The sequence below is a fragment of the Lacerta agilis genome, chromosome 11 (assembly GCF_009819535.1).
Source record: "Lacerta agilis isolate rLacAgi1 chromosome 11, rLacAgi1.pri, whole genome shotgun sequence".
Classification (NCBI taxonomy): Eukaryota; Metazoa; Chordata; class Lepidosauria; order Squamata; family Lacertidae; genus Lacerta; species Lacerta agilis.
The window spans coordinates 17,357,987-17,383,194 of NC_046322.1; the positions used below are offsets into that span (position 1 = coordinate 17,357,987).

A 25,208-nucleotide genomic window follows, 5' to 3' on the forward strand; every position below is an offset into this window, starting at 1 on the left:
CAGATTCTAACCCTGTGCATCTCCAAAACCATTTTTGAAATGTGTTGGTTTCTTGTTTATATATGTGATATATTTTCCTGTCTGTAGCCAGAGGATGTGAAAAGCTCAAACTCCTCTCTGTGGGGAAAGGAAAGAGATTAAAGAAAACTCTCTCTCTTTCTCCTTCTCCCTCTCCCTTTTTGTCCATAATAAAAGAAGGTTAGATCTAAGCGTCCAGTCAACAGCCTTGGGGTACGAGAGAAGATTGCATCATCAAAGCTAAATAGGTGTGGACCTGGTTACTAATCTGGATAGGAGACCACTTAGTGTGCTGTTTTAAATTAAAATATGTGCTTAGTTGTTATAAAGAGATAAATGTGAGCCATGTGTTTGGGTCTCTTAACACTGCTTTTGAATGTTAAAAAGAAGCGGAGCGCTGTCTTGAGGGAAGATCCTTCAGGGTGAGTTAAGTTTGGTCATTTCCTGAGAGGTTGTCCTGTTGTCCTGTCGTCAGGTTCAACTGTGGTACTGGAATTGCAGTAATTACAAGCGAAAACAAAGTGAAGCTGGGTAATTGGCACAGTGTGACTGTGTTCAGAGATGGACTGGCTGGATGGCTTAGGCTGGATAACAACCGTCCAGTTTCTGGTAAATCCCAGGTGAGTCATATACCTCTTATGAAAGGGAATGCTCTTTTTAAAGTGTTTTGTGCTGGCAGTGGGAGGGTGCTGGAGTGCCAGGGAGTCCCCAGAGCCAGGAATGGCCAGCTTCTGTATCCTCACCCCATATTCTGGGAGCCAGAGCAACCCAATGTAGTTGTGTCTTGTGACTCTTCTGGGGACGTTTGGAGAGTCCTTAGTGTTCTCCGTACCCCCATCTTCCCACATGTCACTACGCACAACTGTTGCTTCACTTTTACCTCTAGGATTAAATCACTCTAAAATATCGCAAAATCAACAGCTGCCCCCACCTACCGAGTTGAAGAGTCTGTCACATATTGTAAATGGTGAAATGTATGCAAGGTACCACCTTATAAGTCTGCTGGCTTCCAGTGTCTAAATCAGCTGACGACCCTAGAGGGTTAAAAAGACTGTTTGCAGTAACTTTCCTGGGTAATTGAGATGTTAATGTAGGGGTGAGATAAGCCTAGTTTGAATTTGTTTAACAAAAAATAATTAACGGTTTATTAACCAACACAGAGAATTGCAATCAGGGAGCTAAATTGTGAAAACCTGTTTGGTTCAAGCTTCGAATGCCTTTCCTAGCTGATATTATAGTCAGCCTATTTTATTTAATTCTATTTTATTTTTCATTTTTTTCATTTCACTTCACTTTATTTTTACTTCACTTCACCTTACATGGCTATGAAGAATCCATAGCAAAAGGCTCAGGGTTTGGATGCATGGCTGTCCAGCTGCTGTTGGACTTCAACTTCCAGCCACTCCAGCCACTATGTGCAATGGTCAGAGCTAGTGGAAGTTGCAGTCCAGCAACATCTGCAGCCTACAGGTTCCCCACCTGTGCATTAGCTGAAGCAGGGATCAAAGCCCTTCTCTCTGGCTTCCTGGCAGAAGAGGCAGTGTGTCATCCGGAGAGCACACCTTCTCCTCACCCCAAATGAAAACATTTTAACACACTTCATTGTATACGTATAGGGTCTTGCTTCTAGAACTAATGCAGTGTGTTGGACCTGCATGTTTCTTTCCCTTAGAAACAAAACTTTGAGCCATTAAAACTTTATCTGGGTTACAATTTGCTGGGGCATCTGAGAACCAGGTAAAACTGCTTGGAAGGATTTCTGTGGTTTGCCATCTCTGCCCCAGACTTGTGACTAGTAAATTGCCCCCCTTCCTCAAATCCTGGAGGTGGGCATGTTTTGAAGCTGTTTCTTATCGCAAGGCACTGGATTCTCTAGTTATGATGTTGCCCAAGGCATGGACTGAAGGCACATGATGCAGCGTAATTGCTTAAGCTAAGGAAGTCTGAATCTGGTCAGGCTAAGAACATGAGACAAGCTCTGCTGGATCAGACCAAAGGCCCATCTGGCCAGCATTCTGTACTCAGAGTGGCGAATGAGAGAAACATGGGAAGCACACAACTGGGGCCGGAGCACTGTCGCACTCTCCTGCTCATGATCTCCACCCAGGAAGTGGTATTCACTATCACAAACGGGGCCAGCCCTATCGTTGGACAGAGTGATGCAGCTGCAGCACATAGTGATGGAGGAAGAGCGGACAGAAGAGTATGAGCCATGCAGCCTGCCCTGTGCCACCTAAGTTTAGCTTGCTCTCAGGTGTAACTCTTGTCTCCAGTGTTGAAATAAGAGCTATTCTGGTCAGTTTCTGCATATGGAACAGGGAGTTTCCATCTTGGTTTCTACCTTAGGAAGCACAACGTCTTGGGCCAGCCCTGGAAGAAAAGTGAGATCTCTAAAAGCTCTAAATAAATTAACTGGTCTAATTATCCTCCTTCAGCCAAATTTCCTTTAAATAATAATAATAATAATAATAAATCATTTTTATTAATTTCCCAGTAAGGACACCCAATTAACAAATCCATCAAATCATAATCCAATTAAAAACAATAAAATTAAATTTAAAAAACAGCCAAATTTCAATGCAAAATATTATTAATTTTTCGGGCTTCCCATACTCTGGACCTCTGAAGTATATCTCCAATATTTTCATTTCTGCCTTCTTCTCAGCCAAATTTCCTATCAGTGTTTCCACCCCACTTTCTAGGGTCAATACAGCAAAATTACTTTCCGGACTCCCTTCTATCTTGGAGGTGCTCCTACTGCCTACTGGCTAGTGAGGTCTGCAGGCATCAATCGGGGCTTTCAAGGCTGTGTCCAGGCACTCACAATCAATGGGAAGATCATGGACATGCGGCCCTGGCCTCTGGGGAAAGCTCTTAGTGGGGCAGATGTCGGTAAGTGTGATCTTATTCTCATCCTTGTCCATGAGAGAGAGAAATGTGTTGCTTCCTTCCGTACAGAAAAGCTAACCAGCTCTGTCCAATCATGGTTTAAGTTTAACATTGCCCTGCCTTAGAGCTACATTTTGTTTGCTTTTGTGAGCTTTAAAATGGGCACAACAGGAACCCAACAAGAGCCTTGACAAAATGGGAGCTTTCTTAGAAAGGGGGCTGGCTGTTGCAGATAACTAATAATATTTTTATTTTATTTTATTTTTCTAAGTGCACAAGCTAAAATAAGATGTGAAAAAACCAAAAATCCTATAAACATTTCATGATTGTTATTGCAGCTTAAACTTAACCTAATATTGCATTTATAAAAATGAATTCTAAATACTATTCAATTTGTCTGTGGCGAGTATACTTTTGTACGCAACTTGTTCATGTGTTGCAAGGTTGTACATATCTTCTATCCGTTCGTTGAAGGGAGCTGCATTTTTATTTTTCCAGTTCACCAATACCTGTCTTTTTGCTGTTGTAAGGGCGCCGAGAGCCCCTTTGTTAGATTCCTTGTATTGGATATATAATTCAGATAACTAATAATCTTGACTGCGATAGGCCAGCAATGCACACAACATCCCAAGCTCACTTGCTCTCAGGTTCCTTGTGTCCAGTCTGACTTGTACTCCACTTCATGGTCAACCTCACTAGCTTAGACTCCTGCTGACATTTGCCAGCACCTTTTGTGGGCTGTAGCCTGGAAAAGAATAGAGAGCCTGTTTCAAGTCCCTGGTGAGCCACATGTTCCCATACATGCTGCTCAGGCCTGGTCTGCCCATGAGGCAGACTGAAGCATCTGCCCCAGGATGCAGAATCCCATAGGCTGATGCCCCCACAGGCACCTGGCCCTGACACCACTGGGATCACGGGATCACGTGATCCCATCTTCCCGTTTCTCCTCAGCCTGCAGAATGGAATGGGACACCCTTGGTGCTTCTACTCAGGCCAAATGTCTTTCATCTTAACCTTTCTCATGAAACCTGACCTGAGCCATTGGGTCAAGGCAACCAAGAAATATAAATGAACAAAAGCATCACATTGCTCACCTGACTGAAAGATTTGCCCAAGTGACTGCGCCTTGTTAGTGGCTGTAAATCCTGGTTTCAAGTCTAATGTTTCTTAGGTAACAAGCTCAACCTCCCACCCCCCTCTGTATTTTTACAGCTGGTATCAAAAGAGGCCACTGGCCTGCGTCAGACATAATAAGCGGCTGCTGCAATACCTTCTGGATAAAAACACCAGAGATCTATGAGCTATAAAAAATAAAGCTAATAGATTGGCCTGGAAAGCAGGCATTGAAGAAAACAAGGCCTTGGAGAAGCACAAAGGGCCAATCTCATGATAGTGTGAGAATCTGTGGAATACATGCAGAGCTTGGAACATATCAAAAGTTCCCTCTGATCTGTATTGGTTCCTGGATCTCAGCTATTGCAGCCCCCAATACCACAGTTACTTCAGCAGCTGCTTTCACTTCAAACAAACAAGTCTTTTGGGGTGTTTTTATGTATGGCCATTTGTGACCTGATGCTGAATAACGAAAACTAAAAGTGTAAACAATGCCACTTGCAGCAGCAATGGCACCCCATGTGGTGTGGGGTGAGCACATTAGGGTGGTCTTTGTACTCCCCAATAGATGATGCTGAATGTCTCTTAAAAATGGTGCTGAGCACCAATGGTGGCCTCACCTCCTTCACAGCCATGGCTGCCAAAGGCAATGGCATGCTCCTCAGTCATGTGGCCTTCACTGAGCTATCAATGGCTACTAGTCATGATGGCTATCCTCTGCTTCCCTGGTTGGAATACCAGTTGCTGGAAGCCACAGGAGGGGAGAGGGCTCTTATGCTCAGGTTCTGCTTGAGGGTTTCCCACGGGCATCTGGTTGCTCACTGGAACAAGGCGGTTTGAGCATATTACACCGATCCTGGTCCGACTGCACTGGCTACCAATTAGTTTCCGGGCCCAATTCAAAGTGCTGGTTTTGACCTATAAAGTCTTAAGTGGCTCAGGACCGCAATGCCTCAAGGACCGCCTCTTCCCATATGAACCTACCCAGACCCTGAGATCATTTACTGAGGTGGCTCCTCCTCAAGAGGGGCCTTCTCTGCAGTGACTCCCTGTCTGAGGAATGCTCTCCCCAGGGAAGTTCGCCTGGCACCTTCATTACACACACTTTAACCAGGCCTTTGGTTGACCTGATTGACATCCTATACCCTTTTAAAATGTGGCTCTTTTTTGGGGGGGGGTTATTGGGTCATTTATATTTTGATTTTATATATTGTGATCTTTTCTGTGAACTGCCCTGAGACCTCCAGATATAGGGCAGTATATAAAATAAATTAATAATCACATTGACCCCTGGGAGGACCTCCATCTTGGCAGCCAGAGCACTGCACTGGAGTGTCACCAGGTGGGAGCCAAGATAGGAAGAGGAGGTGTGGCCTAAAGAGACTCCATGGTCCAGAATCTGGGGCCTGGCAGTCCACATTTGGGCTATGGTCCCAAAGTTCCCCAATCACAGGCTAGCTTAGGGGTAGCCAACATAGCACACTCGAGATGTTGTTGACCTCCAACTCCCATCAGCCCCAGCTAGTGTGCTCAGTGCTTGGGAATTATGGGGATTGTAGTCCAGCAGCATCAAGAAGGCACCACATTGGCTAGCCCTGGACCAGATGGGCCAAAAGTCTTGACTCATTCGGTGCATATCAGACCGTCATAGCCCTATTAATTAGAAATAACCTGGTGTATCTTCTAGGGCCAGATCTGATCCTCCAAGGAGTATGCACTTGCCCTCCAGTTGCCAGTGTCAAAAGTTCTTGCAGAAGGAGTCAAGGGCTTTTGCTATGGGTCTTTGGAAGTGGGGCTGAAGCCAGTGACCCATTCACATCCTTCCCATCGGCCCTCCCATGAAACTAGTTTTATTTAGTTACTTATTAAAGGGTATATTTGTTGTTGTTGTTCAGTCGTTCAGTCGTGTCCGACTCTTCGTGACCCCATGGACCAGAGCACGCCAGGCACGCCTATCCTTCACTGCCTCTCGCAGTTTGGCCAAACTCATGTTAGTAGCTTCGAGAACACTGTCCAACCATCTCATCCTCTGTCGTCCCCTTCTCCTTGTGCCCTCCATCTTTCCCAACATCAGGGTCTTTTCCAGGGAGTCTTCTCTTCTCATGAGGTGGCCAAAGTACTGGAGCCTCAACTTCAGGATCTGTCCTTCTAGTGAGCACTCAGGGCTGATTTCTTTGAGAATGGATAGGTTTGATCTTCTTGCAGTCCATGGGACTCTCAAGAGTCTCCTCCAGCACCATAATTCAAAAGCATCAATTCTTCGGCGATCAGCCTTCTTGATGGTCCAGCTCTCACTTCCGTACATTACTACTGGGAAAACCATAGCTTTAACTATACAGACCTTTGTCGGCAAGGTGATGTCTTTGCTTTTTAAGATGCTGTCTAGGTTTGTCATTGCTTTTCTCCCAAGAAGCAGGCGTCTTCTAATTTCGTGACTGCTGTCACCATCTGCAGTGATCGTGGAACCCAAAAAAGTGAAATCTCTCACTGCCTCCATTTCTTCCCCTTCTATTTGCCAGGAGGTGATGGGACCAGTGGCCATGATCTTAGTTTTTTTGATGTTGAGCTTCAGACCATCATCAAAGGGTATATACAGTCCCATTTTTTCTCCCATGCTCTTGGAGTGTGGGGAGGGGGTATTCTTAGGCTGGGTACTTAAGGTAAAATGGTAAGATCTGAGAAACCCACCTCTTCAAAGCCACAGTTTTCTTAGATTTGGAAGAATTTCATTCTTTATAGAAAACACGTAGGGCTGCAAATGTTGTCTTTCAAAATTCAGACAGCCGTTCAGTTTAGCTTCTTGCTGTATTCATTAAATTAAGAATGAGATTGTATACAAGCTCATGTTTTGCATTGTCCAAGAAGTCCTGAATGCCCCGGTTTGAAGATTAAAGTGATAATGTTGATTTGAGTGAACAGATGGGAAGAGAAGAGGTGATCAATTGATGGCATGTGTCTCGAAAAGGTCTTTGATTGGATTAATGGGCTTTTATTCGTAAACCTTGATAACTCAATTCAGTCCCCTCAACGCTTGCTTTTCAGCAAGTTGTCAAGGCTGTCTTTCAGTCTTTAGAATTTCTTGCTAGTGGCATTTATATCAACTCATTCATCAATCTTTAGGGAAGAGATGAGTTGGGATTTTATTAGCATAGAAGTCAAGACAGGTTGGTTGACAGCCTCTGCACACTTACCTGGGAGTAAGCCACACTGGAACTCAGTGGAGCTTACTTCTGAGGAGACGGGCCTGGGGTTTCACTGTCGAGTCATTCAGTGTTGCCTGAAATCGGCAGGGATCCTGTGGATTATCACCACAAACAGTTTTTTAATAGAGCCCCAGACTGTATTTTGGAGATATTCAAATTCTCTGGCAATGTTAACAGCTACAGATAGACCTTGGAGCCAAACTCATGGGCTTCTCAGCAGTGGATGGGGCCTGTGACAAACAGCCCCACAGGGCTGCAAGACCTCATCCTGGGTGCCTGGGGTCCAAGACCACGCCAGGGCCCACAAAGTGTTATGTTAGTCATTACAAAATTCTTCCTTTCTTCTTCTTTTTAAATATAGTATAGTTGGAGTGGCCAGCTAAGCATCTAGAGAGGCTCATTTATTTTATTTTATTTTAAATAAATAATATATTCTTAGGCTCTTCTGCAATGGAATAGTGTTCATTCCCAAGTACCTGTAAATGCATTCAGCGCAAGGGAGGAAGAAGCAAACTCTGCATGATGGTGAAAACCCGGATTGACAAACTTTATTTATTGATTGTCTCTGATATAACAGGAATGTAGAAGCAATTAAAAAACATGGGATGTTGGAGCAGGTGGGAGAAGGGAAGTGTTAATTGTGCGCTGTCTTAAGACACAGCTCTCTGACATTATGCAATGAGGACCTTTGTATGCCACAACAGAGAGAGAGAGAGAGCCATCATCTCTTCCGATGCCCACTATCACTGGATGCCCAGTGACTGTGTTGGTTCCTGGAAGGGTGGGCTGGGTGACCAGACCAGATGGAGAACCTGCATCATTTTGTCTATGCCTGTCCTATAAGGCTCGGCAGGGACTGTGGTGCAGCTCATTCTGCTCACTGTCTGGAAGTGCCACACTAAGGCATCCACCTAAGCTCAGCAGCTGCCACAAACCCTGGTACTGTTGCATCCCATAGAGTTGGGGTGATTTCCAACTCATGCCTGGACTTCATGTGTGGGATGGGAGTCTCCTGAACCACATGCCAGGATTCATGTTGGCCCCAAAGTCCAGGATCTATGTTTACCTAAGTGTCCTATGGGAACCCTCCGAGGAGACATTGTAAAGACTGTTTGTCCTTCCCGCTTTTGGGGAGAGAGGCACTGCAAAAATCCTTCTTCCTATCCTGAGAGAAGCTCTTCTTCTTCAAAGGTTAAATTACAGACCCTGCCTCTTGAGAGTTTTGAGAAATCCGGGCACTGGCTTAGCTTTAAAGTTACTAGCAACTCCCATAGGTGACAAGCCCCAATCCACTTGTGATATAATTATGGAATATCCTCGGGGGGGGGGGGGACTTTACATTGCCAAGAACAGAGTTGCTTCTCTAAGGAATTCAGCCTTGCTTCAGGTTTGTGATCGATCCTGGAAATCGGTTAGGGGAGAGCATGAGCTCTATTGTTGCTGTCACAAGTGTGCAAAAGCAATTCAAAAGGGAATTCAAGTCTAGTCCTTATAGTTAACAGAGCTGGGGCTTAACTCCTGTGGTGGAGAAACAAACTCTCTCTGTATTTTATTTCTCCCATTTTTTATGTTCCCATTCAAGCTATGTCTGTGGGTCGTCTATAGCTGGACATAGGATTCTAATAGATTTTGAGAGCCAGTGTGGCGTAATGGTTAGAGTGTTGCACTAGGAGCTGGGAGAGCAGGGTTCGAATCCCCACTCAGCCATGAAGCTTACTGGGTGACCTTGGGTCAGTTACCATCTCTTAGCCTAACTTATCTCACAGGGTTGTTGTGAGGATGAAATGGGGAGCAGGAGAACCTGGGAAGATAAAGGTGACATAATACTACTACTAATGATAATGCCAAGGCAGCGTTGTATAGATGCAGGCAGTTCTTCAAATAACCCAGTCCTGCCATTGGTATACTGGCGAGTCTTAAGATCCAAGCTGCACATGACAAGGGTGGTCCATGATTAGATTGCCTGATAACTTCTGCATCCTACATTCACTAAAAGCAGCCATGACTGCTCCACAAACCATGGTGAAAGGCAATGGTTATTGTTACATGACTGACAAAAGTAACTTCACCTGCACAGAGAAAACTGTGGGTCAGGGAGAAGGATTCTAGCCTAGACCAGTGCTTTTCAACCTTTTTTGGGCAAAGGCACACTTGTTTCATGAAAAAAATCACAAGGCACACCACCATTAGAAAATGTTAAAAAATTTAACTCTCTGCCTATATTGACTATATATAAAGTAATTTTTCCCACGGCACACCAGGCAACATCTCGCGGCACACTAGTGTGCCGCGGAACAGTGGTTGAAAAACACTGGCCTAGACCTGTGCCAAGTTAAGGCTAACTTGAGCTGTTATGGCACCATGTCTGGTTGTTAAAGATGTAACATACTCCTACTAGTGTCTCCAGTACAAAGTAATAGACAAACTTTACTGCAGCTAAATACTTTGTGATGCTAATTATTCTTTCGGAATTGAAATAATGCAGATTTGCGGCAATGGGTTTGAACTATACCTATGTTTTTTCAAGTGATACCAGGAGTTAGGGCCTCTCCCTTCAATTGGCTTGATATTCTAGGTTAAATATCATCTGAGCCAATGCATTCAGTCATGTTACACTGACTCTTGGAAGATGCCACTTCCAAGCTATTCAGGTGGTGCCTTTTGAGTTTTTCATTTAAGCAGCCTAAATATAGAGACTTAAAAATGAATGGGCTGTAGAAATGCTGCTGTTCTGTTTGTGCAGATTTCCGCTTGCACAACAGACATTCCCCTTCCTGACCTCTCCCCTGCAGCCCCCAGCATGCCCTCAAAATCTGCTCCAGAGCATTGTGGGGTTCTCTGGAGCAGATTTTCAGGGCACACAGGGAGAAGAGAGGAAGGAGAAGTCTTGTTGTGCAAGCAGAACTCCACTCATAGAATCATAGAGTTGGAAGAGACCACATGACCCAGTGGTCAACTGGGTGAGCATAAATTGCAGCAGACTATTGTTGGACTTGAGTTCCTCCTTGACTATAAAGCTCCCTGTGTGGCTTTGTGCCAGTCACTCTCTGCAGCTGTCATTCAACTTTTCACCTTCTCAGGAGTTTCAGGGAAATTATTTGGTTATTATGTTTTAATTCCTACCTTTTAAAACCCCTTTGAGGCATGATTTATCACAAGGAAACGAATTGCTTATTCATATCTCTTTTGCTAGGATGTTTGTCTGTGTCTTCTTTAAGTCAGCTCTCATTTTGGTTACTATGCTGTGGGGAAGAACAGTGTAAATTACTACTGGATTTTTTTAAAAAAGAGAAACACCTTAACTGCACATTTCACAAGATGATGTGTGCTGAAATATTTAAATGCTCCTCAGAAGTATCTTTGAGGCATTCTCATCTGTCAGTCTTCTGACAGTTTCTGTGCTGTTACCTCCAGCCATCTTCCTGTTAGATGGCAAGATGATAGAGATGTTGATTATAAAAGCCCATATGTTGACAATATGGATTACCTGCCACGCAGATGGAACTGTTAACAGCAAACCGTGTAGCAGTAGCAGCTAATAAGCTTAGACCCTGCTGCTTAACACCTCCAGCTCCTACTACAGCTTCCCTCAAATGCAGAAGGAACAAAACAGCACTTAAGATAATTGAGGTTAAACAACAGCTAGAGAGAGAGAGAGAGAGAGAGAGAGAGAGAGAGAGAGAGAGAGAGAGAGAGAGAGATGGTACTTGCGATGTAAACAGTCTGGCAGTGTGTGGAGATTTGAGCAACCTGTCCAAGAAAAAGAAAAGAAAAAAGACTAATGAAAAGTGGGAGACACCACCAGTCTGTCTGGCAAGTGATCACTTCTGGAAAGTCAATGCAATTAGTTCCTGTTGCTGCCATTTTGTAAAGTCTCTGTGGCCTGCAGCTCAGCCACTTAATCCGGTGCTTAGACTTAACGCGTTGCCTGGGAAAAAGATGCATTTGCGTGGCAGATCTGGCGCAGATCTCTTTGTGCGTAAGTGATCGAAAACAAGTAGCTAAATTAACCCATCCCTTCGGGTACCTTGAATGACAAATCAGTGCGTGTGTTGTTTTCTACTTTTAGGTGAATGCAGCAGTGGGATTTGCGATGAGGCTTCCTGCATAAACGGTGGCACTTGCACGGCGAGCAAGGCGGACAGGTACATCTGCCTGTGCCCGCTTGGATTTAGAGGGCGCCACTGCGAAGAAGGTGAGAGGAGGACTTGCTGTTGATCTCTGCAGTTAGATGCCAGCATTTGGTGTGTTTTATGGCAGTGGTGTCTTAAGTGATGTCTCCAGATGTTGTTGGACTAGAAATCCCATCACCCACCTCCATTGACCCTTTATGCTTTGGCTGATTAGAGTTGGAGTCCAACAATGCCTGGAGGTCTTTTCACTGGCTGCCCCTGTTACCACAGGCTGTGTCAGAAACTGCTCGACTGACTTGCACCACTAACATCCCATAGCTGGATGGCTATACACTGGTTTAATGCTGCTGCGTACCTCACCACTGTGGTTGGCTTGCAATTTAGAACCTCTTACATTATTTCTGCTTTCTGAAGTCCTGCTTTCTTTCCTCTTCCTGCCTTCTCCTTTGTTATTCAAGTGTTGAATGCTACACACACAAACCTCCCTACATTGATGGCATCCCTGTCCAAAACAACGTCATACGCAAGTGATCATACTGACCTGGTAGATTTTTTTATTGTTTCCAGGTCTAAGCAAGTGATTTCTCTGCTACATTTTCACATCATTTGGTTCTGTATCAATTGAGGGATTGTTCATAAATTCCTGTTTATAACCCTTTCCCTCCCAGTTACAATTGAAATGGAGCTTGTTTCACTTGTAGATCAGAAGGGGAAAAAATCTATGGAAACCATATTGACCATAAATGGGTAAGGTGGAGTATCTGATGTCAGTGTGGACAAACCCCAGTTTCCTACATGATGGGGTTTTTGTTGTTGTTTAGTCATCTTAGTTGTGTTCGACTCTCCGTGACCCCATGAACCAGAGCATGCCTTGGAAACTCTCACTTTCTTCTCAAAGCTTCTCCTTTTTTATGTCCATGGAGTTCTCTTGGCAAAATACTGGAGTGATTTGCCAGTTCCTTCTCCAGGTGGATCACATCTGGTCTAAACTCTTGGCTATGACCTGTCGGTCTTGGGTGGCCCTGCACAGCATAGCTCATAGCTTCTTGGAGTCATTCAAGTCCAAGGCAGTGATCCATGAAGGGGACATAATGGGTAGCAAAGTGCTATAAGTGACATGGCCTTCTCTAACCTGCTGCCTTTGAGATATTTTGGACTACAACTCCCATCATCCCTGACATGCTGTCTGAGATTGATTGGAATTGTAGACATCTGGAGGACCCTAGGTTGTGGAAAGCTGGACTACTGTTAAAATTGTGGAAAGCTGGACTACTGTGTGCTGTTAAAATTATTATTAGTTGCATAATAAACCAACTCATCTGTGGGTTTCTGAAACAGCTTTTGGCTGTTTTGTAAGTTATTCATCACTGTTTGTGAAGTGTTTCAACTTTATATGTGGTATGGTTTCTAGTATTGCTTTTCTACAATGAAGTTTGAAGTTGAAGTAGACTCTGTTTTCTTGAGGGCTTTTAAGTAATGTGTTTGCTTGCCCTGGTCTTTCAGCTTTCATTCTCATCATACCTCAGTTCAACGAGACTTTGAAATCCTTTGCCACCATCCCCTGGCCTTTGGAACCACAGAACTACCTTTCCTTCATGGAGTTTGAGGTCACCTTTCGTCCCGATTCGGCCGATGGTGCCCTTTTGTACAGCTATGACACAGGCAGCAAAGACTTCCTGTCCATTAGCATGGCAGACGGCTATGTGGAGTTCAGGTTTGACTGTGGTTCAGGAACTGCTGTAATCAGGTAAATGCAATTTACTAATTATTTCTAGAATTAATTAGCCATAAATATATTTTTTTGCTGTAAAAAGTACCTGTAATTCTATACTTAAAATAAAAATAAAAATACGATGGGTGGAATCCAAAGTAGCGGACTGATTTCTCCCTGTATGAGGGAAGATCCTCTCCCTCTCCTCTGCCCGCATGCCCCCCAAAATTTTTTCTTTGGGTTACCACAACCCTTTGGAGCAAATTTGGGGAGGAGAGGGGCACAGGTCCCATTGCACAAATGTAAATACTTGTGCTGATGGGATGGGCTAGATGAATACCTCCCCTGGAATGCAGGTTGTCCACCAATGTCATAAACTGTGGTTATTTTCATGGAAAGAAGCTTCCCCTGGTCTCATGTGCTCTTCCTCTTCCAGCACAGCAATGATAAGCAGATCAGGAGCTTTCACTTCCAGTGTTAGTTAACTGCAGTGTAGCATTCTATTCAAACCCTAGACCTTTTTCAGCAACCTTTTTCAGCCGTGGGCCGGTCCACTGTCCCTCAGGCCATGAGGTGGGCCAGACTATATTATTTTTTTTGGGGGGTGAACAAATTCCTATGCCCCACAAATAACCCAGAGATGCATTTTAAATAAAAGGACAAATTCTACTCATGTAAAAACACACTGATTTCCGAACCATCTGTGGGCCGGATTCAGAAGGCAGTTGGGCTGCATCCGGCCCATGGGCCTTAGGTTGCCTACCCCTGCCCTAGACCATGGTTAGTCAAAAGGTTAAGGACTTCCCCTGCATGCAAAGACAGGCTGACTGAGCTGATGAGACCAATAGTGGGGTCCAGTTCTCAGGAAGGCAGTTTCTGCACAAACTGTAGAGGGAAGTGAGGGACAGATAGGGTTCATCAACCTGGGAAGGTGGCCCATCTAGGAGAAGGAAAATTCTGATCCTAAACCTCCGCTGCCTTGCAGGATATCTTCAGGAAAAGAAAAGGCTAAGGAGCAAACCCTGCACAAATCCAGAGGGGAGTCCTAAGAGGGTCGGAGGGTGCCTTGTATGCCTCCCTCCAGCAACTCCTGCAGCCAAGCTGGTGCCAAACGTATTGCTCTGCTTTCCTTTGGGCCACATCAGTGAGGCCAAGAGAGGGGCCCTGACGTCTGGGCAGCCCAGGACCTCTATGCACACTGCCTAGGCTTGTGCCCTGGAGAGCTCACTTCGGTGCTGCTAACACAGCAGTTTAAGTCACCCCCCAGAGGCACACTTTGTTGTCTCTCAGGACAGAGGGACGCCGACAACAATTGTTGAGTTTAACCGCCGTTTCTTAGGCTCTGACTACACATCAAGCTGTAGTTAATCGAAACCGGAAGCGGAAGCTTCTGAACTCCTCATGACTACGCCAGCAGGGGCAGCCCAGGAATGCTGCTGTAGGCAAAATGCGCTGCCACCCTCCAACACCGTCATCCCTGCAGATCCAGGCCTCTTCCCTGCCCCTGACATTGTGCCTGCACTGCTGCCACAACTGCAGCTGGAGTGCACCCTCGCCCGAGGCTGCACTCGCACTGCCACCACGATGTAGCGATGAGTGCGCAGTGTTAGCAGCGAGGGCAAGGGCACCGCGGTGGCAGTGTTGGCAGCATGGGTGAAGCTGCAGCAGGACTGGCAGCAGCGCAGTGGTGGGGAAGGAGCAGGACAGGGGTCAAATCTGCCACCAGAGACAAATTGAAGGGTGGACCTTGCGCAGCTGAGTAATTGGGGCGCGGGGATTGGCTTGTTTCCTTCATGAGAAACCAGGTTATCATAAACCATGGGTATTCATGGTATCCAGTTCATTGTGAAGTGGCCTGCCCCTATTCCCTGCTGCGTCCTTTGTGCTAGCAAATATGAAATTATTAAGCGTTCATAACCTGAATTTTCAGCATACACAAACATCCACTAGTGCACTTGACAGAGGACCAATGGTCCATATGACTCTTCAACTTCCTACAGAACATTCTGTCTAGTCGGTAATACTATGCAAGACACGGTACCCACGTTTTCTTCTTTTTCTCTTCCCTCCTTGTTTCTTTTTGTTTTGTATCGTAACTGCTAGTCTTTATTTCGAACTGTAAACTGCCTTGTCGGCAAGGCAGTATCTAAATAAATAAAAAAAGCAATTTGCCATAGTGTCATGGTCTGTGCACAAGTTTTCAACATATTTCACGCCACCTGAACCTTTAGACTTGGAGGTGTCAAGGACTGGACACGGGATCTTTTGCATACAAAACATGGTGTGCGGTCCTCACCCTCGTCTTAGCTATGGCCCTGGAAAATTGTAACGCTAATTGCTGAAAGCAGGATGCCTTCCATGACAGAGATCTGTGCTGGAAAGAGGACATAATGTGCATATTGCTCATTATTAAGCAGTCAGCCCCATCTGGCTTTTTAATTACATATTGATCTGAGGTGATTATTACCCTATTACGTATTGATTTATCCTAGGTAATTAAAGCCTAATTGTTATTAAACGTAGACCACGAGTGGAAAGGCTGGATGACACTGGCAGACAATGTTTATTACTTTTTTTTTTCAAGAAAAAGAGATGGCGGGAGGATTATTTAGTAAAATGTTTTTCTAGCATTTCCGAGTAGATATTTACTTGAAGAAATGTTAAGAGCTCATCAGAGACGAGGTGTAAAATGTGACATGCATTTGAAATCCAAACTTGCGCACTGTTAAAATTGGCATGACATTTCAGCTTCTTCCATAAGTCTTTACTGAAAGTAACATGTCTGGCGGGAATTTAATTTCCATCTATCCATTATATATCAGCTGTTTTTCTGTTTTCTCAGATTAGTGACAATTTGTAAAGATTACTGTGGTGCTTTTCAAATTTTTCCTTTGGGATGCATGGAAACGCAGTTGCGAATTACGATTCTTTCTCGTGGTCTCTTTTCATAATTAGGCTCATGGTTACAACTGTGCATCCTCAGAGAAGGCCTAATGTATGAAAAACATTGCTTGAAATTTAACCGTAACAGGTTGTGTAAAACATACAGCACGATTCATACATTCGATCTCCATGGAATGTTCTTGGGTCTTTCAATTCATTCTGCTTCCAGCCCACTTGTTGCCGTCCTCAGCTGGTTCTTCCATGACTTGCATAATTTTTTCCATCTACCCTGCTCTCTGGGCCAGCCCACCCATGAGGCAAGGTGAGGTGACTGCCTTGGGCGGCAGGATCCACAGGGGCATCAAATCCCAATATAGATCATTATTTCTTCTCTTGCTCCTGATGTAGATCTTCACACACCTCTTCTTCCTTGTTGGGGGGGAGCACCGTTTTGTGGTTAGACTTGGGTGCCAAAATGTATTGGATCATCCCTTTCTAATAATAAATAATAATAATAATATTTATTATTTGTACCCCGCCCATCTGACTGGATTTCTCCAGCCACTCTGGGCGGCTTCCAACAAAAATCAAATACATTAAAATATCACACATTAAAAGCTTCCCTAAACAGGGCTGCCTTCAGATGTCCTCTAAATGTGTGGTAGTTGTCTATCTCTTTGACATCTGAAGGGAGGGAGTGCCACAGGGCGGGCGCCACTACTGAGAAGGCCCTCTGCCTGGTTCCCTGTAGCTTTGCTTCTCTCAGTGAGGGAACCGACAGAAGGCCCTCGGCGCTGGATCTCAGTGTCCGGGCTGAACGATGGGGGTGGAGACGCTCCTTCAGGTATACAGGACCGAGGCCGTTTAGGGCTTTAAAGGTCAGCACCAACACTTTGAATTGTGCTCGGAAACGTACTGGGAGCCAATGTAGATCTCTCAGGTGATGAAGCTTTAATACATGTGTTACCTTCACAAAGAGATTTTTTATTATCATTAACATTTCTATCCTTCCCTTCCCCCCAAAGGACCCAAGAAGGGCCAGCAGCAAAACAATATTTTTTTTAAAAAAAACAATTAGGAACATCTAAATACACTTGAAAATATTAAGAGCATCTAAATGATTAAGCATAATTACATACTTTTGGTTTATTCTATACTGATTTGGTGAGTGAGTTGTACAGTAGCTTAGATCTCCTTAGAAATCATGGCTTTGGGGTAAAATGCTAGCCATTACATCTGCTGCTCACTCCAGACACAGTACAGTTGGATTGATAAACATATGAGCACCTGAACTTTGGAGAACGACAGTGTTTTCAAAGCAAGCCACCTTCATAGCCCTCTAGATTGTAGAGATGCACCGAGCTGGTATGGGAACTTATTCTAAAGCTGGCTTGGCTAACTGGGAGCCCATGGGCCACATTTGGTGCATGAAGCATTTTTCAGCCAGGTCCCAATTGCAACACCAAGTTTTAATTGTGGTGTGGTAAAGAGTTTACCCGCAATTTCACGGCAAATTTATTTTCAGAAGTTACAAGCAAAATGTGTACTCCACATGTTAGCATTAACCTCTCTCTTGGTGGTGATAGAAGGGGCTCCATAACTGTGAAATGTGGCTCGTATTATAGAGCCTGAGCATCTGTGAAGTAGCAAAATACATTTCTGGCACCTAAATCAGGTAAAGTCCTTGCAATTCCACTTTTGCTAAGTATTGCCAGGAGAGAAAGTACAGGCAACTCTCAGCTTATGTGGGGGCACACTCTGGATATAGAATGTAAAGCCAAAATTGTGTATATTCAAAACATATTGGGTTCAATAGCGGGTGGGATTGCCAAAGATTTTCCCCCTGGATGCCCACCTCCTTTCCTGCTCTATGGGTGTCAGGCATCCATGGGGTCAAGGTAGGCTGGTGGTTGCAGCACCATGGATAGCTCCATGGCTTGGAGGTGAACTGAAACCTTATGGATCTCTCCCTCCAGTCCACCTTTCCTAAGCTCCACCCCTTGGCCTTAGGAATGGGTTCTTAAAGGGCTGACCCACTGGCCTGAATATGAGTTCTTCATCTTTCTGTGGGCTTCTTCCTGTGCACTCCTTGTGCCATTGGGTAGGCATAATAGGTTATGAAGCACTTGGTTCCTTTGCTGGCTCAGAGTCAGGAGACAGCTTCTGTGAGGGTTGTCTCAGGCTCTGGACCACCAGCCTCAGATTGTATGGGCTTGGCCAGTTCCTCCTCCTCCAATTCCAAACTTTCCATGGAAGAAGAGTGTAATTGTTAGATTCACATGTAGGAAGATACAAACATCTTTGGGCCTCTGGCCTATTTGTTCCATTTCCTTTTTTAAATAGGAGTGAAGAACCCATCAGTTTGAACCAGTGGCATGAGCTCAAAGTGTCTCGCACAGCAAAAAATGGCATATTGCAGGTTGATCAGCAAAGACCAGTTGAAGGAATGGCAGAGGTAACAAAAAAAATTATATTTATATTTATATGTACATGGAATTGCTTGGTTTTAAATATTGGGTTTATTCGGGGTTTGGATGTTTGGTTTACATATTTTCTGGTTCACTGTCCAAAAATAAAATAAGTGGTTGAACAGAAATTCAGCTATGTTGTAGCAAAATAAAGCCAGTGGCACTGTCCACCATGTAGATATAAAATACTTGGGAGGTATAAAAAAAATGTTTGGGAACATAACCTAAAGCAATCTGATTAATTCTGATGCATTTTCCCCCCCTGATAGGGAGCTTTCACACAGATTAAGTGCAACCCTGACATATTCATTGGTGGAGTACCAAGTTATGACAGTGTAAAGAAGAACTCTGGTGTCCTGAAACCTTTCTCTGGGAGTATTCAAAAGGCATGTGTGTGTCTATATTTATATAATCTGTCTTTCCTGCAAAGAATTCAGATCTGTCCTTCAGAGAAGGGGTAGAACATTCCTCAGTTGTCTCCCACCCACAGGTACTCAGCTAGCCCAAGGCTGGATTAACTTCAGAGATGGACCGATAAGAGGTGCCTTCAGATCTTTCTGTGCTATCTGCACACTCTGTGTGCAAATACATTCTGGCTGTTGCTCAAGCTGCCTCAGAACATTTATTTTTGGCGCTTGAAATTCTAGCACCCTAACAGAGCAATCCAAAGCCCTTTGAGGCTGAGCTGAGCTTGAATGGAGCAGAAATGTCCCTCCACTCACCTCTGCTGGTTGAACTACTGCTGGCAGTCAATGGCACTCGGTGGGTGCTGACTTTCTTCTTCCACCTGATGAACGTAGAGGCAGGAGGGAAGCCCACTAGCAGTACTCCCACTGACTGGGGCCAGCAGAAAGCCCTGAAACAGGGTGTTCGGAGGGAGGGGCTGAGCTGAACAGCTACTGGATCCCATGTGTCAGCACTGAACCTGATTCAGATATAAGCTAGCATGGGGATAAGGCCCAGTCATCCCGCCCCTGCCTTCCACAGTGACTTCCATGAGCAGCCAAGGTCTTGGTGAGGCAGTGGCTAATCCTCTCTGGAAAGTCCCATTGTGGAGTGGAGGATTGGCTTGCACCTGAAAGTATCTTCTCGATACATTCTTTTAGGATTCAGAAAATCAAGTGAACTAATGATGGTGGTAGGTTTTTATCAGGTTTTAGGTTTATTTCGCTTTTTCCAAAGTGCACGGAGATGTGGCTGCAATACTGTATTCTGTTTGATTGCAAGTGCCTCTTGAAATGGGGAGTTAAGCACTTGCTTTATATGAAATTCTGAGCTGCCCATAGGAGCTAAGCTGCTTGGAGCACTCCCTTGGGCTAGTAAATTGCCAAATGTTTGATCATCTGGAAGCTTTAGAAAATAATGAGAGGTTCTATGGTTGTTGTTTTTCCTTTCAGGCCATCAGATATTGTGATTTCTATGCAGCTGAGTGTCATAGCTGCTTTAGGAGGATAAGTATCCCGCATAAAATTGGGATACACAGAGCAGCCTTTTTTGCATACACCCAGTAATAGTTCCATTCCTTTCCTTTCCTTTCCTTTCCCTTCCTTCCTTCCTTCCTTCCTTCCTTCCTTCCTTCCTTCCTTCCTTCCTTCCTTTTGCAGATTTTAATCCCCCCTCAGCACTCACCTTTACAGTTCACAGAGTTTCCCCTAAAGTGCACATTTTGTACATTCTTCCCCTCAAGTATTCATTTTTGTATGCATTTCCCCTAAAATAAAGTTTTGTGTGAATGTTTTAAACTAGAATTTGCATTGCTAAATTTGGAGAAGTGCGTAATCTGATTGAAAGCTGTGTTCCAATCCAGGTATAAATCGGGGAGTGGAGAATTGGTTCAGTTCGCTTTAAAACAGACTGAACAAATTTCTCCTTCCTCCTTAATAGAAAGCTAACTCAGGAGGAACTCTACTATTTTAAGATGAAATTGGTTTCCGCCAAGAAACTTCTTTTATATCTCAGATTTGGCTCAGAGCAGAGCCATAAAATGTGCTCTAAAGTTCAGGCACAGTGTTAATAAATCTGACTCAGCTTTTTTTTTTTTTAAGAGATTAAATAGTTTTGAGCTATATGGCTCAAAAGAGCTCATCCTACTTCCCTTTGAGGATAAACAACGGAATCCTCTGGAAGGCTGTTCTCAGGAAACGTACTGTTGAAAATAAACAGATGTTAAAGTGATCTCTTCATATAAAATTTACCTCATCCAATTTTGGTCTTTTTTTTAAAAAAAAAATAAGAAAACACTTTTTGGTTATGACAACTGAGTAATAAAATAAAGTATTGAAAAACTCTTAAACTTGTCTCTTTCACAAAGATTGTTCTGAATGACCGGACAATAGATGTGAGGCAGGATTTGGCATCTGGAGTCAACCTGGAGAATACTGTCCATTCCTGTGTGAATTCCCCCTGTGCCAATGGGGGCACCTGCGTGCCCAAAAAAGATGGCTATGAATGTGATTGCCCATTGGGTTTTGATGGGCAGCACTGCCAGAAAGGTAAAGCTTTTATTTTTGTGTTGGAACTGCAAAATCTCCTTGATTGTAGAGAGTAGTCTTGCTCAGATAATGAACTTGGCGGCAGCAAAGCCGACAGGGAAATGTCAGTACAAGGTGATTGTTTCTTGGTAATTTGTGATTATTTCTTGGTTATTATTGCTGTAATTATTTCTTGGTTATTTGCTCTCAGAAATGTGCTCTTCTGTAGCAGAGCAAAGGGAGGAGGCACAGCTGGCACTAAGAACAGTTGAAAGACACAGTTTGCTTCTTTCTTTATTATCTCACACCCCACCTTTCCTAAGCAGCTCAGGTGGTGTATAACCCTGTGAGGTAGGTTAAGGTAAGAGGCAGCGCCTGGCCCAAGGTCATTCATTGAGTTTCATGACTGAGTCAAAAGTAGAACCTTGTTCTCCCAAGTTCCTTAGGCTGATGCTCTAACCACACATAATTCATTCTTGAACTTTTAAAACTGGTTTCCATCACCACATTCTGTAGTAATGCGTTTAAAAATTCCGTTATCCTGTTTGTTATCAAGTATTTTCTTTTATCACTCATTTGCCCACAATTAGATGAATGGGGTTGACCACAATTTCTAATATTAAGAGAGAGGAAGAAACATTTTTCACTACACCATTATTTTATAAAGCTCTATGATTTGCCATGCCCCTTCCTGGTGGTGTGCCAGGACTGTCCTGAGAAGCCTTCTTTCTCCTTTCATACATACTACTACTACTACTACTACTACTAATAATAATAATTTATACCCCGCCCATCTGGCTGGGTATCCCCAGCCACTCTGGGTGGTTTCCAACAAAAGATTAAAAATGCATTAAAACATCAGTCATTAAAAACTTCCCTAATCAGGGCTGCCTTCAGATGACTTCTAAATGTTATATAGTTGTTTATTTCCTTGACATCTGATGGGAGGGCGCCACTACCGAGAAGGCCCTCTGCCTGGTTCCCTGTAACTTCGCTTCTCGCAGTGAGGGAACCACCAGAAGGCCATCGGCACTGGACCTCAGTGTCCGGGCTGAATGATGGGGTGGAGACGCTCCTTCAGGTATACTGGGCCAAGGCCGTTTAGGGCTTTAAAGGTCAGCACCAACACTTTGAATTGTGCTTTGAAACGTACTGGGGGCCAATGTAGGTCTTTCAAGATGGGTGTTATGTGGTCCCGGCGGCCACTCCCAGTCACCAGTCTAGCTGCCGCATTCTGGATTAGTTGTAGTTTCCAGGTCACCTTCAAAGGTAGCCCCACGTAGAGCGCATTGCAGTAGTCCAAGCGGGAGATAACCAGAGCATGCGCTACTCCAGCGAGAAAGTCTGCGGGCAGGTAGGGTCTCAGCCTTTTAAAAGGTTTCTATCCTCTGTCTTCTCAGATCATAACAAAATCGAAAATTCTTTCTAGTAGCACCTTAGAGACAGACCAACACGGCTACCCACCTGTAACTCTCAGATCATGTTGGACTCCCAACTCCCATCAGCCCCAGCCAAGATAGCCAACAGCCAGGGATGATGTGAGATGTAGTCCAGCAGCATTTGGTGGACATGAGCCTACATTTCCAGTATACCATGCTAAGTCCCTGACTTGCTCTCTTCCGCAATGATAGCGGTAGTGGTGCGTTGTGTTGAGGTTTGAGTACAAGTGAAGCAATCCTACAACGACTTGAACACATGCTTAACTTAATAACAAATTAACTGATTCAGCATCCCAGTTTGTATTGTGTGAACTGGCCTTTCAATGATTAAATACAAATCCTGAACACAAGATTCCAGTGTCAAAGGATTTGTTTGCTTGTTTGCTTCTGCTGTTGGGTTTTTTGTTTTCGTTTGCTGCATCCACAGAACTTGCATTTTGCCATTGGGATTACAGTGCCATCCACACACACAATTTTTTTTGTTTCTTCTCTGGTACTTGCGAAACTCTGGTTTTGATGGGCACAACTTAACAACAACAAAAAGATGCATGTGATTCCTGCACTGCAGGGGGTTGGACCAGATGACCCATGGGGTCCCTTCCAACTCTACAATTCTACATGCAAGATAGCCCTTTGACACTTGATAATTACAAATCCCCATGATCAAATGGTTACAGCTCCCTATATACACTAGTGAAGTGCCTGCACTTTTTCATAGCCGTTTGGAGTCTAAAAAGCTTCCATTGCTAGAATTAAAAAATATCTGTTGCATCCCACAAGAGACGGAAGCTCCATCTTGTCTTATTCAGTGGGACTTAGCTCATGCCCTTAAGCAAGGGGATTTATAGGCCTTGTAACTTTATCCTCATTTGTGTTAACCGCTGGTGCTGCAATGCAGCCTCTAATCCTCGGCTGCACTTTGTCTCCCTTGTAATTTGACAGCAAGAACAAATCCTCCCTCAGTCACACATCAGAGACCACCAAAGAATTCTTTACAAAAGTAGAGGGTCTCCTTTTTGTTGTTGTCCCTCTGTACTCAGAGGAGCTAAGGACCGATATACTTCAATCCAGTGGGTTTCTTAAACCGGCCGAAATTCTCAGTGACTTAAATCGCATGCAGATTTATTCCACTAGGTGGTAGCATCCTTCTTCCATATCTGCCTGGCTCCACTGAACAGGAGCGAAAAATATGTTGCTCTCCAAGTGGCGTGTGAGTTTAGGGGCACCTGCAAGCGTGAGTTTACTGTGGACTCTGTTCTCATGCGTGCAGGTTTTTCACAACCTTCATATGACATTGTTCTCATCCAAGTAGGCTGGACTATGGCACTTTGGCCATGGGACTCACAGTCCAGTGACAAACCCCAGTGACTACCCAAAGAGCACCAGGTGACGAGGTCAGTGGCTAACAGGTCTCATGCTGGCACCTGGGCCGGCTTCTCCCTGCTGCTGATGCTGCGCAGCACAGCATCTTTTAACTGCAACAAAATTGTGCTTATTCTTCAGCAATGTGTTTAGCATTAGGGCAGAAGAAGCCAAGCTCCACTATTTTCCTGCAGTCACAAGAAGCACTTAATTGAATGCTGCTTTTTAAAATTTGAGCCGGACCCACCCCCTTTTGTCAACTTTTTTGTTGTTGTTCAGTCATTCAGTCATGTCCGACTCTTCGTGACCCCATGGACCAGAGCACGCCAGGCACGCCTATCCTTCACTGCCTCTCGCAGTTTGGCCAAACTTTGTCAACTTACTGTGATAGCTAATGCCAGGTTCAATAATTACGAAAGCAAACAGTGCTGAGATTTTGCATATTTAAAGATGAGTGCTCCTTTTCAAGGATGGGGAGAGGGGTTATTTTGCTGCTGAAAAGTAAAATCTGAATGTTCCTTCCGTTTTATGCTGCTGCACTGCAGAATGTGGAAATTACTGCTTGAACAGTAAGTAACAACTGTCAGACATGTTCTGTAAGTGTGAGTGTATGATCTGTGTGCGTTCCTACCTCCATCAAGCTAATGGTGTGATCTAGGCCGCTTTTTGCAGATGTCTGTAGATAATGGCATAATCCATAGTCTTTTGCTGGATTGCACTGCGATGCTGCAGCACCATTACGATGAAGCTCATAAAGTAGTCTCCTTCCTTGCAGACTGTGACTAGTGAGAATTGCCTCCAGGTCAATATGAGTAGATGTGACACCAAGTGGTTTTATAAACATTGATGGAAGTGGTGATTTTGTGGGGTTACTCGCATGGCTGATTGAAAACAAGAACTACAACAACAAGATTTTGAGGGAGAAGAAGAGAGAGCGCTAGCTGGACAGCCAACCAGAAATTCATTGGGTTGCATTGCAAACATGGGAAATCTTTTAATTTGCAAAGGGTGGAAGAAAGCTTGAAACTATGTGCCTCCTGTTTCCCAAAATTTTATTCCTGCCATTTTCTTCCCAAAGAATTCAAATAATGTGGGGGCAGGAGGCAGAAGGAAGAGTCCCTGATTTGTGTTTCAGAGCCTAGTTGCAGCATTTAAAGTGGATAGAATTTGTCTTCGGCAGAATGGGGAGCTCACTCATTTCTAAAAACGTCCTGCCGTAATTAATTCTAAAGTCCTCTTTGTTTTAGGGGGACAGTTTTAAAAGAATGTATCAATTTCTCCATTGAAATCAATGGAATGTCCCTGTTGATTCAACTCTGTAGTCCAGGAAGTATGTTTATGAGAGCGGCCCTCAGATTGCATTATGTTTGGCTGGACTGTGCTCAGAGAGAACGAAAGATTCCTATTTCTTTCTGCTGAATAGCTCTCTTGTATTCATACCACGATAAGTTGATTGAGAAATAGATAGTATCTGAGCTGTGTTTTGCCCCTTGTTCCTGAACCAAGCTTCAGATAATT

The 25,208-nt window shown here is 44.2% G+C and overlaps 1 protein-coding gene across 2 annotated transcripts in view; it reads left to right on the forward strand.

Annotated features, from left to right (window-relative positions):
• EGFLAM (EGF like, fibronectin type III and laminin G domains) overlaps positions 1–25,208 on the forward strand; it is a 100,341-nt gene that overhangs the window by 66,445 nt on the left and 8,688 nt on the right. The window contains exons 12-19 of one of the 2 annotated variants that reach the window (XM_033164270.1): positions 494–638; positions 2,721–2,910; positions 11,293–11,418; positions 12,860–13,103; positions 18,294–18,405; positions 18,688–18,804; positions 20,730–20,910; positions 24,236–24,259. In XM_033164270.1, coding sequence (XP_033020161.1) covers positions 494–638; positions 2,721–2,910; positions 11,293–11,418; positions 12,860–13,103; positions 18,294–18,405; positions 18,688–18,804; positions 20,730–20,910; positions 24,236–24,259 — 1,139 coding nt within the window. The remainder of the gene's footprint in view (positions 1–493; positions 639–2,720; positions 2,911–11,292; positions 11,419–12,859; positions 13,104–18,293; positions 18,406–18,687; positions 18,805–20,729; positions 20,911–24,235; positions 24,260–25,208) is intronic. The other variant, XM_033164271.1, reaches the window with a different exon arrangement.